At 24.2% G+C, this 14,675-nt stretch overlaps 3 protein-coding genes across 5 annotated transcripts; all 3 read right to left on the bottom strand.

The window, feature by feature from the left end:
* Positions 1-165: 165 nt before the first annotated feature.
* LOC122852929 (epidermal growth factor receptor kinase substrate 8-like) lies at positions 166-1,500 on the bottom strand. The gene is made up of 5 exons (XM_044153063.1): positions 1,304-1,500; positions 866-1,228; positions 634-799; positions 416-551; positions 166-346 (listed from the first exon to the last, which is right to left on the bottom strand). The coding sequence occupies exons 2-5, from the start codon at positions 1,047-1,049 to the stop codon at positions 263-265; spliced, it is 570 nt and encodes a 189-aa protein (XP_044008998.1). The 5' UTR covers positions 1,050-1,228; positions 1,304-1,500; the 3' UTR covers positions 166-262.
* Positions 1,501-3,024: 1,524 nt separating this feature from the next.
* LOC122852927 (epidermal growth factor receptor kinase substrate 8-like protein 2) lies at positions 3,025-12,967 on the bottom strand. Of its 3 annotated transcripts, XM_044153058.1 has the most exons (6): positions 12,753-12,967; positions 12,471-12,665; positions 5,419-5,484; positions 5,110-5,342; positions 3,399-5,030; positions 3,025-3,322 (listed from the first exon to the last, which is right to left on the bottom strand). In XM_044153058.1, exons 3-6 carry the CDS (start codon positions 5,465-5,467, stop codon positions 3,185-3,187), a joined length of 2,052 nt encoding a protein of 683 aa, XP_044008993.1. In that variant the 5' UTR covers positions 5,468-5,484; positions 12,471-12,665; positions 12,753-12,967; the 3' UTR covers positions 3,025-3,184. The 3 variants fall into 3 exon arrangements, with proteins under 3 accessions (XP_044008993.1, XP_044008992.1, XP_044008994.1); XM_044153057.1 differs by having other exon boundaries at positions 12,471-12,967; XM_044153059.1 differs by lacking the exon at positions 12,471-12,665.
* A 411-nt stretch (positions 12,968-13,378) lies between these two features.
* LOC122852926 (60S ribosomal protein L18a-like) lies at positions 13,379-14,408 on the bottom strand. The gene is made up of 3 exons (XM_044153055.1): positions 14,302-14,408; positions 13,930-14,109; positions 13,379-13,848 (listed from the first exon to the last, which is right to left on the bottom strand). Exons 1-3 carry the CDS (start codon positions 14,317-14,319, stop codon positions 13,513-13,515), a joined length of 534 nt encoding a protein of 177 aa, XP_044008990.1. The 5' UTR covers positions 14,320-14,408; the 3' UTR covers positions 13,379-13,512.
* Positions 14,409-14,675: the final 267 nt, after the last annotated feature.

The raw sequence follows: 14,675 nt of genomic DNA, 5'->3' as shown, positions 1-14,675 counted from the left end.
AAGTTAATAAAAAAACAATCATTAAATTAAAATTAATTTTTAAACAATTTAATAAAATAATTTTACAGCTTGAAGAAGAAAATAAAAATTATAAAATAATACATAAATAAATTTTAGTACTGTAATATCTGTACCAATTTTTATCTTTTTTATTTATATTTAATAATCTCACATTATTATCATTGACACAATTGATTGTCAGGTGATTATTTTTAATAATAATTGAACAGTCTTGTGTATATAAAATAATGCTCATGTAAAATCAGCCATCAGTTGGAGCTGTATCAACTTTTGATCTTGCCTTTTGAAGTATTGTTTTTAATTCATATGTCCTTGTTGATTGAAACTAAAGTTTAAAAAAATAAACAAGTTAATAATTTATAAAATTAAAATATGAAAGGATAGAAAAACTTACACCTGAGGCATTTCTACACAATGTTATTTGACCATGAAGTCGTTTACCATCAATCGAACCGCAGTGTTGTTCAAGTTCCTCCTTGGTTAGACTAAACAAATCAGAGCCTGACATTCCATTGAACTGCTTGCATATTCTTTGAATAATATTTATAAATTATAAACAAATATCAATTGACAATAGTAATTAAATTTTCATTCATAATAATATCAACTAACTTGTCAGAAAAACTTTTCATAGACAACCATGCTTGAACTTCTTCAGATGTAGATTGTTGATCGACAAAACATTCTGGTGTTTTAACAACTTCAATGACTCTTTTTTTATCACGAAATTGATTTAAAACTGATTTTAATTCTTGATGCATTTGATGATGATTTGGTCCTGTTGATAAATTTATAAATTTATAATCATTAAGTATGATGATTTATTTATTGATTATTAATATACCATCATTGAGTGATTTGATGCTTCTCAGTGTTCCACATTGACTTGAATTTTCTGACGATGAAGATATCGAAGGACTAGGTGGAAGAACAGGTGGTAATGGTGGAGGTGGAGGAGGAGGTGGTGAAGGTAATGGTAACAATTCTGCCTTAGAATTATTATTTGTTTTTAGAGTATTTTTAATCATTAAACTTAATGATTTTCTTTTTTCTTTGTTAGATTTTTTCTCTTCTTTTTTTGATAATTTTTTATCAATATTTGAAATTTTTGTTGCCTCCAGGTCACTTGCAAGTTGCCAAGTTGTTGGCACTGAATTTGTTGATGTTGATACATCAGTATCAAATGATTCCGAAAATCCTGAATAATCTGAAATAATTTTTTTTTATTTTTTAATAACTGTAAATTGTTTTTTTTTTTTTAAAATTATTTTTTTTAGCTTACCAGATAAATTGGCATTTATTTGTTTTATTTCCAATTTGTTTTCACTTTTTTCATCTTTACATTGAAGCAAAAAAATTTGATTAAAAATTTATTACATTGTACAAATAAAATGAAATTTAATTTTCTAAATAATAAAATTCAACAATTTACAAAACATCACAATAAGCACAAAACAACACACAATATTAAATAATATTTAATGTATATTTTTTATTTTTTTAAATAATAAAAAGATTTACATAAATTACAATACAATGAAATACTGGATGGATGATCATATCCTCAACCTGTGTACAACATACAACAAGGCTAATTCATTATTATTATTAATTTTTTGTTCTAACTTTTCATAACATTCTCTCGTGAATTTAAAAACACGTTCAATAAAATATCAAGTATGTATTAATATACATTTTTAAATTATATAATTACATACTCGTTGTAAAAAGAGAGAATAAAAAAAAATAACAGTTAAAAATTTTATCGTAAAATACATTGCTGATTTCGAAAATAAAAAAAAAAAAAAATAGAAAAATGTTATTATCTAGTAAAAAATTTCATAACGAGTTTGACTTTTTCTCCAGTCCCACACTGTCTTTTCATTTCAAACAAAACACGCAATGTTAAAATAAAAATAATAATGAAAAAAAAAATAATAACTAATGAGTAACGATGTCAATTAGCTCGTAATAATAGTCAAGTTTGATGACTCACGAAATAACTTAATTAACAAATTTCTATTTAATATAATTTTCTTTCTTTTTTTAAATAATTAAAAGTATTAAATTCGTTAGCCAAATAAGTATAATTAATTTATTTTAATTAGACTAAACTAAACTAAAAAAAAAATGTTGATATTTTTAATTTAACTAATAAATAATTTATCTCAATTATTGATGAACAAATTGAGCTGGGTTTGATTTAATTCATGAAACATCAACTTGACTTAAAAAAAATAATTTAAAAATGATCATTTAAAAACGATCTTTGTTTGCAGTATCATTTTTTATTGTTTTTATAATTTTGGAATGATATTATTCCAGTCGATTGATAAGTATTTTTGATATTTTTATATCAACATAATGACACAAAAGTGAACTAAGACATACATCAGCCCCACACTGGACAAAAGACAAAGACACTGTATTGTTAATAACACTCAAATTAATTAATTAATTTAATGTTTATACGTATACTCTTGAAAATTATCTTGACAATCGTTATTTGATATAATTTTTTCGATAAATTACGAATTGATTGTAAAGATAAAATTGTTAAAGTTGTAAAACATTATAATTAATTATCAAAGAAATAAACAAAACGAAACAAATTTATCATCTTAAATCTGAAATTTGGTTAGTTGATAAATACACTGGGCTTATCGTAATATTATTAATCAATATATTTTTTTTTCGAAATTTATAAAATTGTAAAGAAAAAAATATATATATATTTGCGCTTAAACTTGAACCAGTAAGATTAACTTTGAAGAATTGAAAAATATATATTCAATTATTTTAAAAAGATAATATTTTCTGTTTCTTTTTTTCATTATTTAGCAGTAATATTGAAAAACTTTTTTCAATTAAAAATAGGTTGACAGTCACCGAGTCAATATTGTCTATTGGTAGTTGCGCAATTATTAAATATAATTATTATTTCAAACAGTAATATAATTGTTAATATAAAAAAAAAAAGCGTTGCGTTGTGTTACGTTGTTCTTAGTCCTTTTTTTCTAAGTGGACTTGTGTCAGTCCATTTGTTTTTTTTTTGTTATGTACACAAACATTTTATTACATCATGAAAATGGACTTTTCTTTTGATATTTTTTTTTCAAAGATAATATTGTTGAAAATTAATGATGATATGATGAATGAATATTTAAAAATATCGAAATTCACCTTTCTTACCAAGTCGTTCTTTGCGTACCCACTCTACTGGTGCTGGTGGTGGAATAGCATGAGGTCGATGAGTTGCTTCAGGTCCTGGACTTGTACTGGTACCCTCAATTTCAGAATCCTAATATAAAAATAATTCATTTATAATTTCGATTTCACTAATAAATAAAATAAATATAATCATATTAAATAACAACCTCATAATTATATCCATGGCCTTGTCTTTGATATCTCGTTGTATAAAGTGGATTATTAAATACATCATTATCATTATTAGAAGATGTAGCACTATGAGGAGCAACAATAGTATGTGGTACATGTGCAATTTGTCCTCTTGAATTTCTCGCTTTCCACCATTTTCTACTGTCATCAAGTATTTCTAAATATTCACCACGTACAACAGTTAATTCTTTGTCATTATTAGCTGTTCTTGGATATGTAACTTGTACAATTTTAGCATGACGATTAATAAGATCATCAAACCATGCACTACCACCACCTCCACCAGTATTAACACCACCACCACCACCTCCACCACCTCCTCTTTGTCCACCACTTCTTTCAATTGAATCAACAGATATATCACTATGTGCACGTGTTTGATCTGATCTATCTCTTTCTTCTCTACCATAAACATCTGATCCAGTACCATAATTTCTATCACGATCAAAATAATCATTACCACGTTCTTCACGACCTTCATATTCAAGATAATCAGAGCTATAATGTGATTCTTCAGCATCACGATGACCATAATAATTATCAGGTTGTTGTTCTGGTATTTCATCCCTTTTTTGTTTATCAGCATTTAATAATGATGCTAAATGATCATGTTCACGATCACGTTCTTCTGGTATTGGATAATCTGGTGAAAAACCATCCATAAATATTGGATGATATGATGGTACATGTCCTTTCCATTGATCACGTGCCATTGTCCATGTATCACCAAGTGATTGCCATAATTCAGTTTCTTTACTTGTAACACAATTTATTAATAAATTAACAGCTTCACGTGTTAATAATGGTGATACAACTTTTGATGGTAAATTTTGATCATAATTTGTATCATGTGATGCATCAACAATAAGTGCCAATGGTGTAAATAAAAAATGTACAAGTTCTGGTGCATTTGGATCATGTATATGAGCTTTTAATTTTGCCAATAAATTAAATGATAATTTAAATTTTTGAAATATATCAATAAATTCATTTTCAGGTGGTGGTTTTGCACGCATTGTCAACATACCTTCACCAAGTACACGTTTTTTAGATTTACGATTACGACGTCTACGTTCAAGTTCACGTGATGCTGCTGCAGCATGTTGTAAACGTGCTATAAATTTTTCAATATCATCAAAACAATGATTTAATACTGTAACATCACGTTCATATTTTTCTGATGATGTTGATGATACTTCATCATTATTATCTTCACGTTCATTTGTATTATTATGATTATTATTTATATGATTATTATTATGATTATTATGATTTGCATTAAATGCTGATACTTGTTCACGTACATTAATACCATTTAATGGTGGTTCTGGTGGTGGTAAAGTTGGTGGTGGTGGTATTTGTCCACGTGTACCATGTGGTGAACCACCAGGTACAAGTTTACCAATTTGTAACATTTTTAAATCTTCAACAAGATCTTGGGCTGATACACTTTGACATTGAAATATATGCATTTCTGATTTTTGTCCAGATCCACTATCATCACCAACTGTAAATACTAATATATTATTGTACATTTCCATTGGATCACGTGATGTAAATGCTGTTGGTTCTTGTATTTGACCAGCTGGAAATCTCTCCATAACTGCCTGTTTAGAAATTTTCATTATTTTCATTATTTCATTCAAAGCTTGCTTATTTATTTATTTATTTATTTACAATACATACCCCTGTTTCATGGTCCATTATGAGAACCCAATTGTGCTCAAGACGTAACTGCATTTTTTGACTCCATATACCATTACTTTTTTCAAGTTGTAATAGTCGTCGCATACCATCAGCTGGATAAACAATACCAGTCTCTTTGGTTACTGTAAATGTTGCCAAATGTTCCATCAAATAAGTTGGCTCAGAACCACCACTTCTACCACCTGATGAATTTGATGGTCCACTTGGTCCATCTATAATCAATTGAATTTCATTAATAACGAATTTAAAATTACAATGAAATTTATTTTTATCATAAATTGTACTGACCTTTTGGATAGGGTGAAGAGCCATGTCCACTGTTATTGTAGTACGGCATCTTGCCCCAAATTTATTCTGAAATAAAAATTAATTTCCAGTTATTTTTATATGCTATCAGTATTATTATAACTGGACAAGTCAAAAAAAGGTTGTGTGTATCTTTGATGGTCAGGATTTTCCTTGTCATTAGTCATATCCGGCTTGAACGAGACAACAACAAGTTTAACTGCACATCATTTTCCGTACTTGGACTGGCAGGAAAGCTAGACTGAATGACTTTTTTTTTTTTTCGTTACTTTTACATTTTACTATAAAACCTTTTACAACAATTTTTTTTTTCATTCATTATAAAAATCAATTTTCAAATATTTCGAAACCTTGAGTATTTAATTTCTATATAGTAAAATTTCGATTGGGTAAATCGAAAATTAAAATTGATTCGCTAATGATAAACACGTCGACAAACGGAAATACGTGCAAATTTAATTGATGAAGTTGTATGATTTTTTTTTTTTTTAAATATAAAGATGAATAAGTTTGATTTTGTTTTTTAAATATTTATTTGAATTTAATCAATAGTTTAAATCAATTTATTTCATGTCAACAAGATAAATCATTCTACTTTCACACTGGTTATTTGTTGTTCAAGTTGCAATTGATCATCAAAAAAAAAAAATGATTTATTTTTCAAGTGAAATTTAATGTCTTTTGAAAGGTGATTATGGTTTATTGAAAAATAAATTCAATAAAGACCCAGTTGCAAAATATATTTTAAATTAAAATGAAAGAATTTAACGAAAATTAAAAATAAATAATTATTTTATCTTGGTGGAATGATCATCAAGAAGGTAGACATCAGAAATGTATAGCCAGTGTGTGTATACGGCCAACGAACTTGAAGATAACGGCATTCATCCAATAAAATTCTTTGTATTTATCTCAACCATGTGTGTATGACATCAAATCACTATCTATATATTTTCATTTTTTTTTTAATTCATTTATTTTTTCCACTAACTATTCTATTTATTTTTTTATTCTCATCGTAGATGGTTCAACTCTACTTTCAAGGACTTGATGATCTTCTTCTTTGGTAATATTTTTCAAATGTCATCACAAGAAAATTGCAACTTTAAAAATCCATCTATGGTATTATATTTATAAAATTTAAAACCACAAATCTTTTTTTATAATAAAAAATATTTAAAAGAAAAAAAAAATCACCGAGTTTGTTATTTAATCACAAATTGACATTAACAATAATTTTGTAATATAAAAATTAGATAAAAATAAAATTTACTTGAGACATTTAAATGCATATATACATGACAACAATAGAGCACTGCCGTTATGTACCAACAGAAGTAATATGTAATGCTAGAAAGTATATCTAAACAAAAGTTGTACCCTCATAATTCCTCCACCATCATCAACTAAATAACTGTTAAATTAATTTTAAAAAAAATAACAAATAATCAACAATATTACAAAAAAATTTACATAAAGAATATAATAAATATTTATTTATAATAAATTATTATTTATTGTTGAATATAATTGAGAGAAATATTTTTAAATTATTCGTATATTTTTTTTGTGTTTTAAAAATATTGTTGGTGGATTTATTGATAAATCATTATTGAATTGATGTTGAAAATTCTATCAAGTGCTAGCATATTTGGTATACCATTTATTTAAATTTAGCTGTATTGTTACATGGGTGGAATAATAATGACACTATCAACAGGTGTGTGTGTATAATGATGAGCATCATGTTGCTAATGTTCCGGTGAATCATAATAATTCATGCAGGTGGAAGTTAACTTATATGGATAACTCATGAGTACATTTATTTTCCCATCAAAATGAATAATTATTTTTATAAAAAAAAATAATTTAAATATTAAACAATCATTATAAATAATCGAAATAATTTCTTCTTTTTTTTATTATTACAAAACTTGATTGATTTTTTTATTGTTTTTTCAATTTGATAATGATGAAATTGTTTTTTTTCAAATATAAATATTTATAATAAATAAATAAATAAATAAACAACTGTCTGTAATAGCTCAAGCATGACAAAACCGTGGGATACATGTTGTTGGACCCTATTTTGGATTGCCCACAAGTTATTCTCACGTAAAAATTAATTTTAAAGATAAAATTATTTAGACATTTATTGTTGAAGAACTTTGTAATCAAGACCTACAAAATCAACACCTCCATTCTTGTTATAATAACTAATTAACAATAGAAAACTTTAAAAAATTTCTAATGTTAATTTGTCATACAAAAAAATTAATTTTTAGTAAATTAAAAATGTTAACAATATCTTTAACAATACCTCAACAATTGTAAATATACAATAATAATTCAAGTGAAAGTTTTTAAGTGTATCCATAGTGTGTATTGTAAATGATGAAATTTATCTATTGAACGATGACACAGAGATATACTTGGACAATAATTATGTAAGATGGAAAAATTGAAAAAAATAAATGACAAATGCCAAAGGCAAGTAGACCCTCCCTATGTTTTATGAAGAATTTAAGGTGAGTTGTTTTTTAATTGATATACATTTGTTCAATTACCAATTGATATTGTATTTTAACAATATAATATACAAAGATAAATAAAATTTAAATATGTATGATGGTTGATTGGTGTGTGTACACGTTCCACGCATTCCATGGATTACGTTGGAGACTTTCCAATGCGAAATCATCGACAATCACTGACCCATAACACAGTATGTGGCGCACCTACTTTAACATACTTGTATATATCGTATACAGTGCAGACACTCAATATTGTTATATTAATTATTTTTAATAATTCATATTGATAAGAAATTAATCTAGTTTTTATGATTAAATAATGGATTAATTTATCGTGAGAAGGTAATTGATATGAAGAAGAAGAAGAAGATGAAGAAGACAACGACGAAGACATGTCATCATCATGATGATTATTGTATTAAATTTCTACAGGTATATATAGTATGGTATTGTTGATTTAAAGAATTAAATTACAAAAGTTTAATCAAAGATTTTATTTCATTTGTGGAAAAAAAATTAAAAAAAAATACATAATTATTCAATGAAAATTAATAAAAAAATAAAAAACAGAATTGTTTAAAATATACAAATTAATATGAATGATAATTATTGCTTTTTTTTAAAAATATATTTAAAAAATAATTTAAAAAATTGTTAATTTTAAAATAAAAAAAAAACAAAATGGCAAGTAAAGCAGGTAGTAATAGCCTTCGTATGTATTTATTCAAGGTCTGTATAAACAGCAACAAGTAAAGTACATCTTCCGGGCAAAGAAAGTTGAGCATATACATATAACATTTGTATATATATATATGTATATATTAATCTACTGATTTTCCCCCTAGGTATAATAATTAGAGAAGAAGTTACCACACTCGCAGTTCATCGACCGTTACACGCCTATCCGTTCGCACCATTGCGCCTTTCATTTAATGTTTTTTTTTTTAAATATTATTTTGCTCTTTTTGAATTATCTTTTTCATATATTTATTTATCTAGGTACTCATAGAGTTACTTGTTGGTGGTTACATTGTACACACATCGTAGTAGTAACCAAGGTATGCAGTTTAAATATCTTGAATAATATCATTTACCAATAACTATTTTATAAAACCTGTATATACTATATAATAATAACCAATTTATCCAATAACTGATAAATCCATATAAAAAAATACTTTCACTCTTATTTATTAAATTTTTTTTTTATAATTTATTTTTCTAAATTTTATCATTTACCTATTTGTTTAAAAAAAAAATTAAAATACAAAAAAAAATATTATTTTTTCTGTAAATATATTTAATAGAAAGTCATTATAATAATTTTTTTAAAATACATTATGCTTTTTTTTTATAGAAAATATTGTACTATAATATTGAAGACACAATGAGAATTAATATTTTCACTTTGTATAACTGTTTTGAGTAATTCATGAAAGGTAAAAAATATAAAAAATTAATAATACTTATGAATGCAAACTCATGACACGCCTATATGTTGAAAAAAAAAAAAATGAATAATAATAATAATGTTAAGTAGTATGTGTAAATGTTTTGTAAAATAATATTTTTTTAAAACGTCCTTGAACATATTATATCTCGTTAAATGAAATGCAAAATAAGAAAAAAAAAAAAGACTCTAATAGCGATAATTGTAAGCAATTGCATACCAAAATAATAATAATTATAATAATTTACAGATGAATTATTCAAGTTATTTTAATTAAAAATTATTTAAAAAATTTATTTATTTATTGTCTTGTTAATTTTTAATATTATTTTTAGTTGAAAGTGTTTATTATCGCACTTATAATAAAACCAAAAAAAAAGGGGAGCCACAAATTGAGTATAAATATTTTTAATTGAATTAAATATGTATTTAATTTTTTGATGCAAATTTAAAGGGATTTATAATTGTTGTTAAAAATTGCAATTCATAATACTATATTGACGATAAAAACCGCAAAATCATTCAAGTGATTTTGTAAAAATGCCGGTGAATGGAAATGAATTTAAATCAAAGAAATATCGCGTGTCTCAATACTCAATTTCTCGATTTCATACCAATAAAAAAATATAAATAATAATGATAATATTAAAATGAATAAAAATAAGATGAAAATACAGCTAAAGCAAAAGATGAAAGAGAAGAGTTAAGAATGTAGAAGGAATTGAGTACAACCTTTTCTTGTGGAATGCGACCGAAGTGATTCTCATCTTATCTTTCATGATTTTAAATAAAAAAAAAAAAAAACTTTTTAAATTTTATTTTTTTATATATATTTAGTTATTTATTTATTCATTTTTTTATTTGACCTCTACAAGGTAAATGGTGTGACACATCATTGCCAGATTATACCAAGATATTTTTAAAATATAAAATATTTTTTTATTTGAATTTAATTGTTAAATTGAGTAAAAATAATTAATTATCCTTGAACTACTCACCGGACGTAGTCAAAGAATTGTTGAGATAGGGTACGTTATATATAAAATATAAAATAAATAATAATAGTAACAACAAAAGGGTGAATAACGTAAAAAAATATAATAATTTTCTTTTTTTAAATCATGTGATTTTCAAGACCTTTGTATTATCTTTTAATAATAAAATTCATGTGGGAAAAAAAAAAAGAAAAATTAATTATGCAAAAAAAAAATTATTTATTTATTTATTTAAAATAATATTCTTCTTGTTAATTAATTTTTATTAAATAATTTTTTATTGATTTTTAAAGATGAGTAGAAATTACGTGAAAATTTGAAATTTTTTCGAATAAAAAATTCCGGAAATAACGAATATTTTTTTTAAATTTCTATTAAACATTTTTATTTATATAAAGTGCATGCATCGTTACGCTTTTCAATAAATTAATAATTATAATTAGTGTTATTTTATTTTTATAAAAATTCAGTATAAAAAAATGTGTTGTTATTTATCACTTCCTGTGTTATATTTTAATCTAATAATCAATTTTAAATTTATTTAATAATAATTGATAACATAATTATTTTTTTCGAATTATTTGTTTTATCAGTGAGGTATTTATCTTGTTGACATATATGTCAAAAAAAAATTGCAGTTATAAACTAGATTAATAGTCGAACGGATAGATATTATTGATTTAAAATTGATTAGTTGAAAAATAAAAAATATCATATGAAACTTCCTCAATAATTATGATAATAAATATCAATTTATAATTTTCATCGAATTCAATTTTATAGCTCAACAATAATTGTTTAAACAGAAAATAAATATTATTTATTTATTTTGATTATTGTTAATAAAATTTTAAACAATATTAATTTTAATCAAGAAATTTAATTCTATTTTAATTATTTATTTTTTGTCTAAAACTATTATTTAAAAGACAAGAATTTCTAAAAGAAAGTAAAAATTTTCAGGTTTATTTCTACATGAAAAATTATATTGATAGATATTTTTTTTTTTTTAATTCGACTATCAGTAAATATGATAAGCAATATTTTTTTACTTGTCATTTTCTAGATTAAATAAAGATATTAATTTTCCTCTGTTTACAACAATATTTTTATTGTTTCATCATTTTTAAGTTGAAAAAAAAAATAATAAAAAAACCACTCGTTATCAAATTGTTGTTGAAAGTTTATTTTTTTTTTTTATCACTTCCAAGATTTGAATAAAGATAAAAACGTGCATGGATTTTTCAAAATGATATTAATTTTTTTTGTACTCTATTTATCATACACGTGATAGAACAGTGCATTTATTTTAAAATTTTATTTTTATATAATTATTTTTTTAATATCATACAAGAATCGCGGTATGCAATGTAAAAAAATATGCGTCGCGTTTCGAGGTACCGTTAATTCGAGTGGAACGTGGCAATTACAATTTTTTTTTTTTATCATTTTTAAAATATTTCAGTTCATAAAACCAAATTGTACCTTAACATTAATTTGAAAGTTTTTTTTTTATTCTAAATAAAGATTAGATAATATATTGTATATTTCAATCGCAAAAAAAAATATTTGTTTGCTCAATGACTACCTGTAATTATCGATGATTAATTTCTCGGTAAAAAAATAAAATAAATAAATAAAAAAAAAACTAGTGTCATGTATAAAATAAAAATAAATTATAATATTTTCATCAATTCATTTATAAAAAATATTAAATTTAAATAATATTTATTTATATATGAAATAAAAATGATCAAATCACAGAGGAATTTTTCTTCCGTCTACCAATAAAATTATCATAAATTCCAATACCATAAAAATATTATATAAATAAACTTAAAAAATCATTGAAAAATTGCATTTATAAGCACAAAAATATCATGTATTTTCCTTTTTTTTTTTACACTAAATATAATAATTATTAATTGTTGAGTATGTCGAGGAAAATACAACGCAACATGATAAATTTATGTACTTATTAACAGCCATTTTATTTATTTTTTACTATCATGCAACATAATAATAATAGTAAATAAATAAATTATAAATACATACCAAAAATAATAGTGTCTTGTAGATGTTAATTTGCAAAATTTAAAAATATAAAAAGCAACTAAATTGAGTGCTTATTCCGGTCTTCTTGGAATGTGTAAAATATCGATCAAACGATTTCTCGATCACCAATAACACAATGTTAGATTTTGCTCAAAACTCCAAAAAAAAAAAAAAAAAATATTCCACGTTTCAACACTCCAATTTTAAAATCGTATGATGTTAATAATAATAATAATAATTGTAAATATAACACTTAAATTTTTTATAAATATAAACACTCACTTGTCGTAATTTTTCAATTTTTTTTTCCTAAATTAAATAATTCAATTTTACATGAAGAATTATTAACTCTAGCTAAATTTGGATTGTATAAATGTATGCAATTAATAATGAGAGTAATATGTATTTTTTTATTTTTTATTTAATTCCAAAAATCTTGCACATCCTCAATAGCCGACTGAGAAATACCTGAGCTCCAACCTGTGGCACTGTGTGTCGGGTGGGGTGGTGGTGGCATTCAGACGCTGACTTTCTATTGAGTTGATGATACTGATTGGCTACATGAAACCCTCTCTCTCTCCATTAATAATACACAGGTACACATACAAATGTGCTCAATTTAATTGATGCAATCAATGCAGGTGAGGTTAGGTAAATTTTACATTTTTGTGTTATTAAAAACAAGGTGGGGAAGGTTTTTTTTTTTTCATGATAATAATTGTTTTATCTTCAATATGTCATTGAATTTTTTTTTTCATTTATTTTAGAGCTACCTTATTTTTATTTTCAAGTACTTGATGTAATTCTAAATTGAAATTAATTCAATATTTTAAATAGCAATTGTTTAATTAATTAATCAATCAATACTCTGTTAAAAAAAAATTAAAGTTAAAGAAAAAAAAGAAAACATTATTCATTGTTTAAATAAAAATAATCAGATTTATTACAATATGTTATATGTTGTTTATAAATTGTTTGATGATCTTTAAAAAATACAAATGTTATTATTTTTTTGTAAACAATCAGGACTCTTGTATGTTGTTTATTGGAAATATGTACGTGGTTTACGTACACTGAATCTTGGCATCTGGTTACGGTGTTGAATTCTTTTGGGTAATGGGAAACGAATCTTGGCATCATGGAATTGTTTGACCTGGGGTCTACGACAGTTTGATGCTTTAACAAGTTCAACTTTGATTATTTGAATTGAATGAGCACGTGCACGATGACGAGCACCCATATCACGGTAGCATTGTGTTACTGCACCTGATACTGTCAAATCTCTGTACTCACGGTACATGTTGTGAGTTCCAGATCTTGAATCATAACGTAACCAAATTCCAAAATTTTTAATTGTAACTGGTGATTTTTCATACACCTAAAAAACAATCATAAATACAATTATTAATTTATATTGTTATTTAATTTTTTTGAGTAAAAATTTAAAGTGATAAATTACCTGTTTAAGAGATACAATTTCTCCAGTTGATTTCTTGAATTTTTTCAATTGTCTCAAGAAATACCAAAAACGAGATTTTGCAACAATTCTATCTGGTGCAAAAATTCTCATTTTATAAAGAGGAGTTGTCTTCTCCTTTTCTGTTGGAAGTTTTCTTCCAATAACTTCATACTCTTTAAGCTAAAAAATAAAAAATTTATTAGTCATTAGTTTGAGGTTAGTCGGGTTAAGATTGTCAATCTGTTGTAATTGTTTTAATAAACTTTTATGACTTATGATTCATGAGTCATAAATCATAAATTTAAAAAATTGATAATAACAAGATTTTAGAATAATATTTTATATTTTTTTAATTAATTATTAATAACTTACTTCTCCTTTGGCCTTCATTTTGTACCGTTGGATCACACGAGTCAACGTAAAAAGAAATAAAAAAGGGACAAAACCGATATTGTCAGAAGTTGGCTACAAACAGCAAGTAATTTTAAAATGGCTGTCGTTGTTAATCCGGTTATTCAAAATATCAAAATTACGTATAAATAAAAAATTTATTAACAATTGTTTATAAAATTTTTATAACAAACTTTGATTAACATGAACAATTTTATTTGTTAATATATATTTTTCTTTATAAAAAAAAAAAACACTGTCAATGAAAAATCATGATAATACTTAATTTGTTATCATCAAATAATTTTTTTTTCTACGTCACTGTAAAGCAACAATTAATTTAATAATAAAATATA

This window comes from Aphidius gifuensis, linkage group LG3, assembly GCF_014905175.1.
Source record: "Aphidius gifuensis isolate YNYX2018 linkage group LG3, ASM1490517v1, whole genome shotgun sequence".
NCBI lineage: Eukaryota > Metazoa > Arthropoda > Insecta > Hymenoptera > Braconidae > Aphidius > Aphidius gifuensis.
Note: the sequence above shows the minus strand (reverse complement) of the source record. Positions and strands in the feature narration are given on the sequence as shown.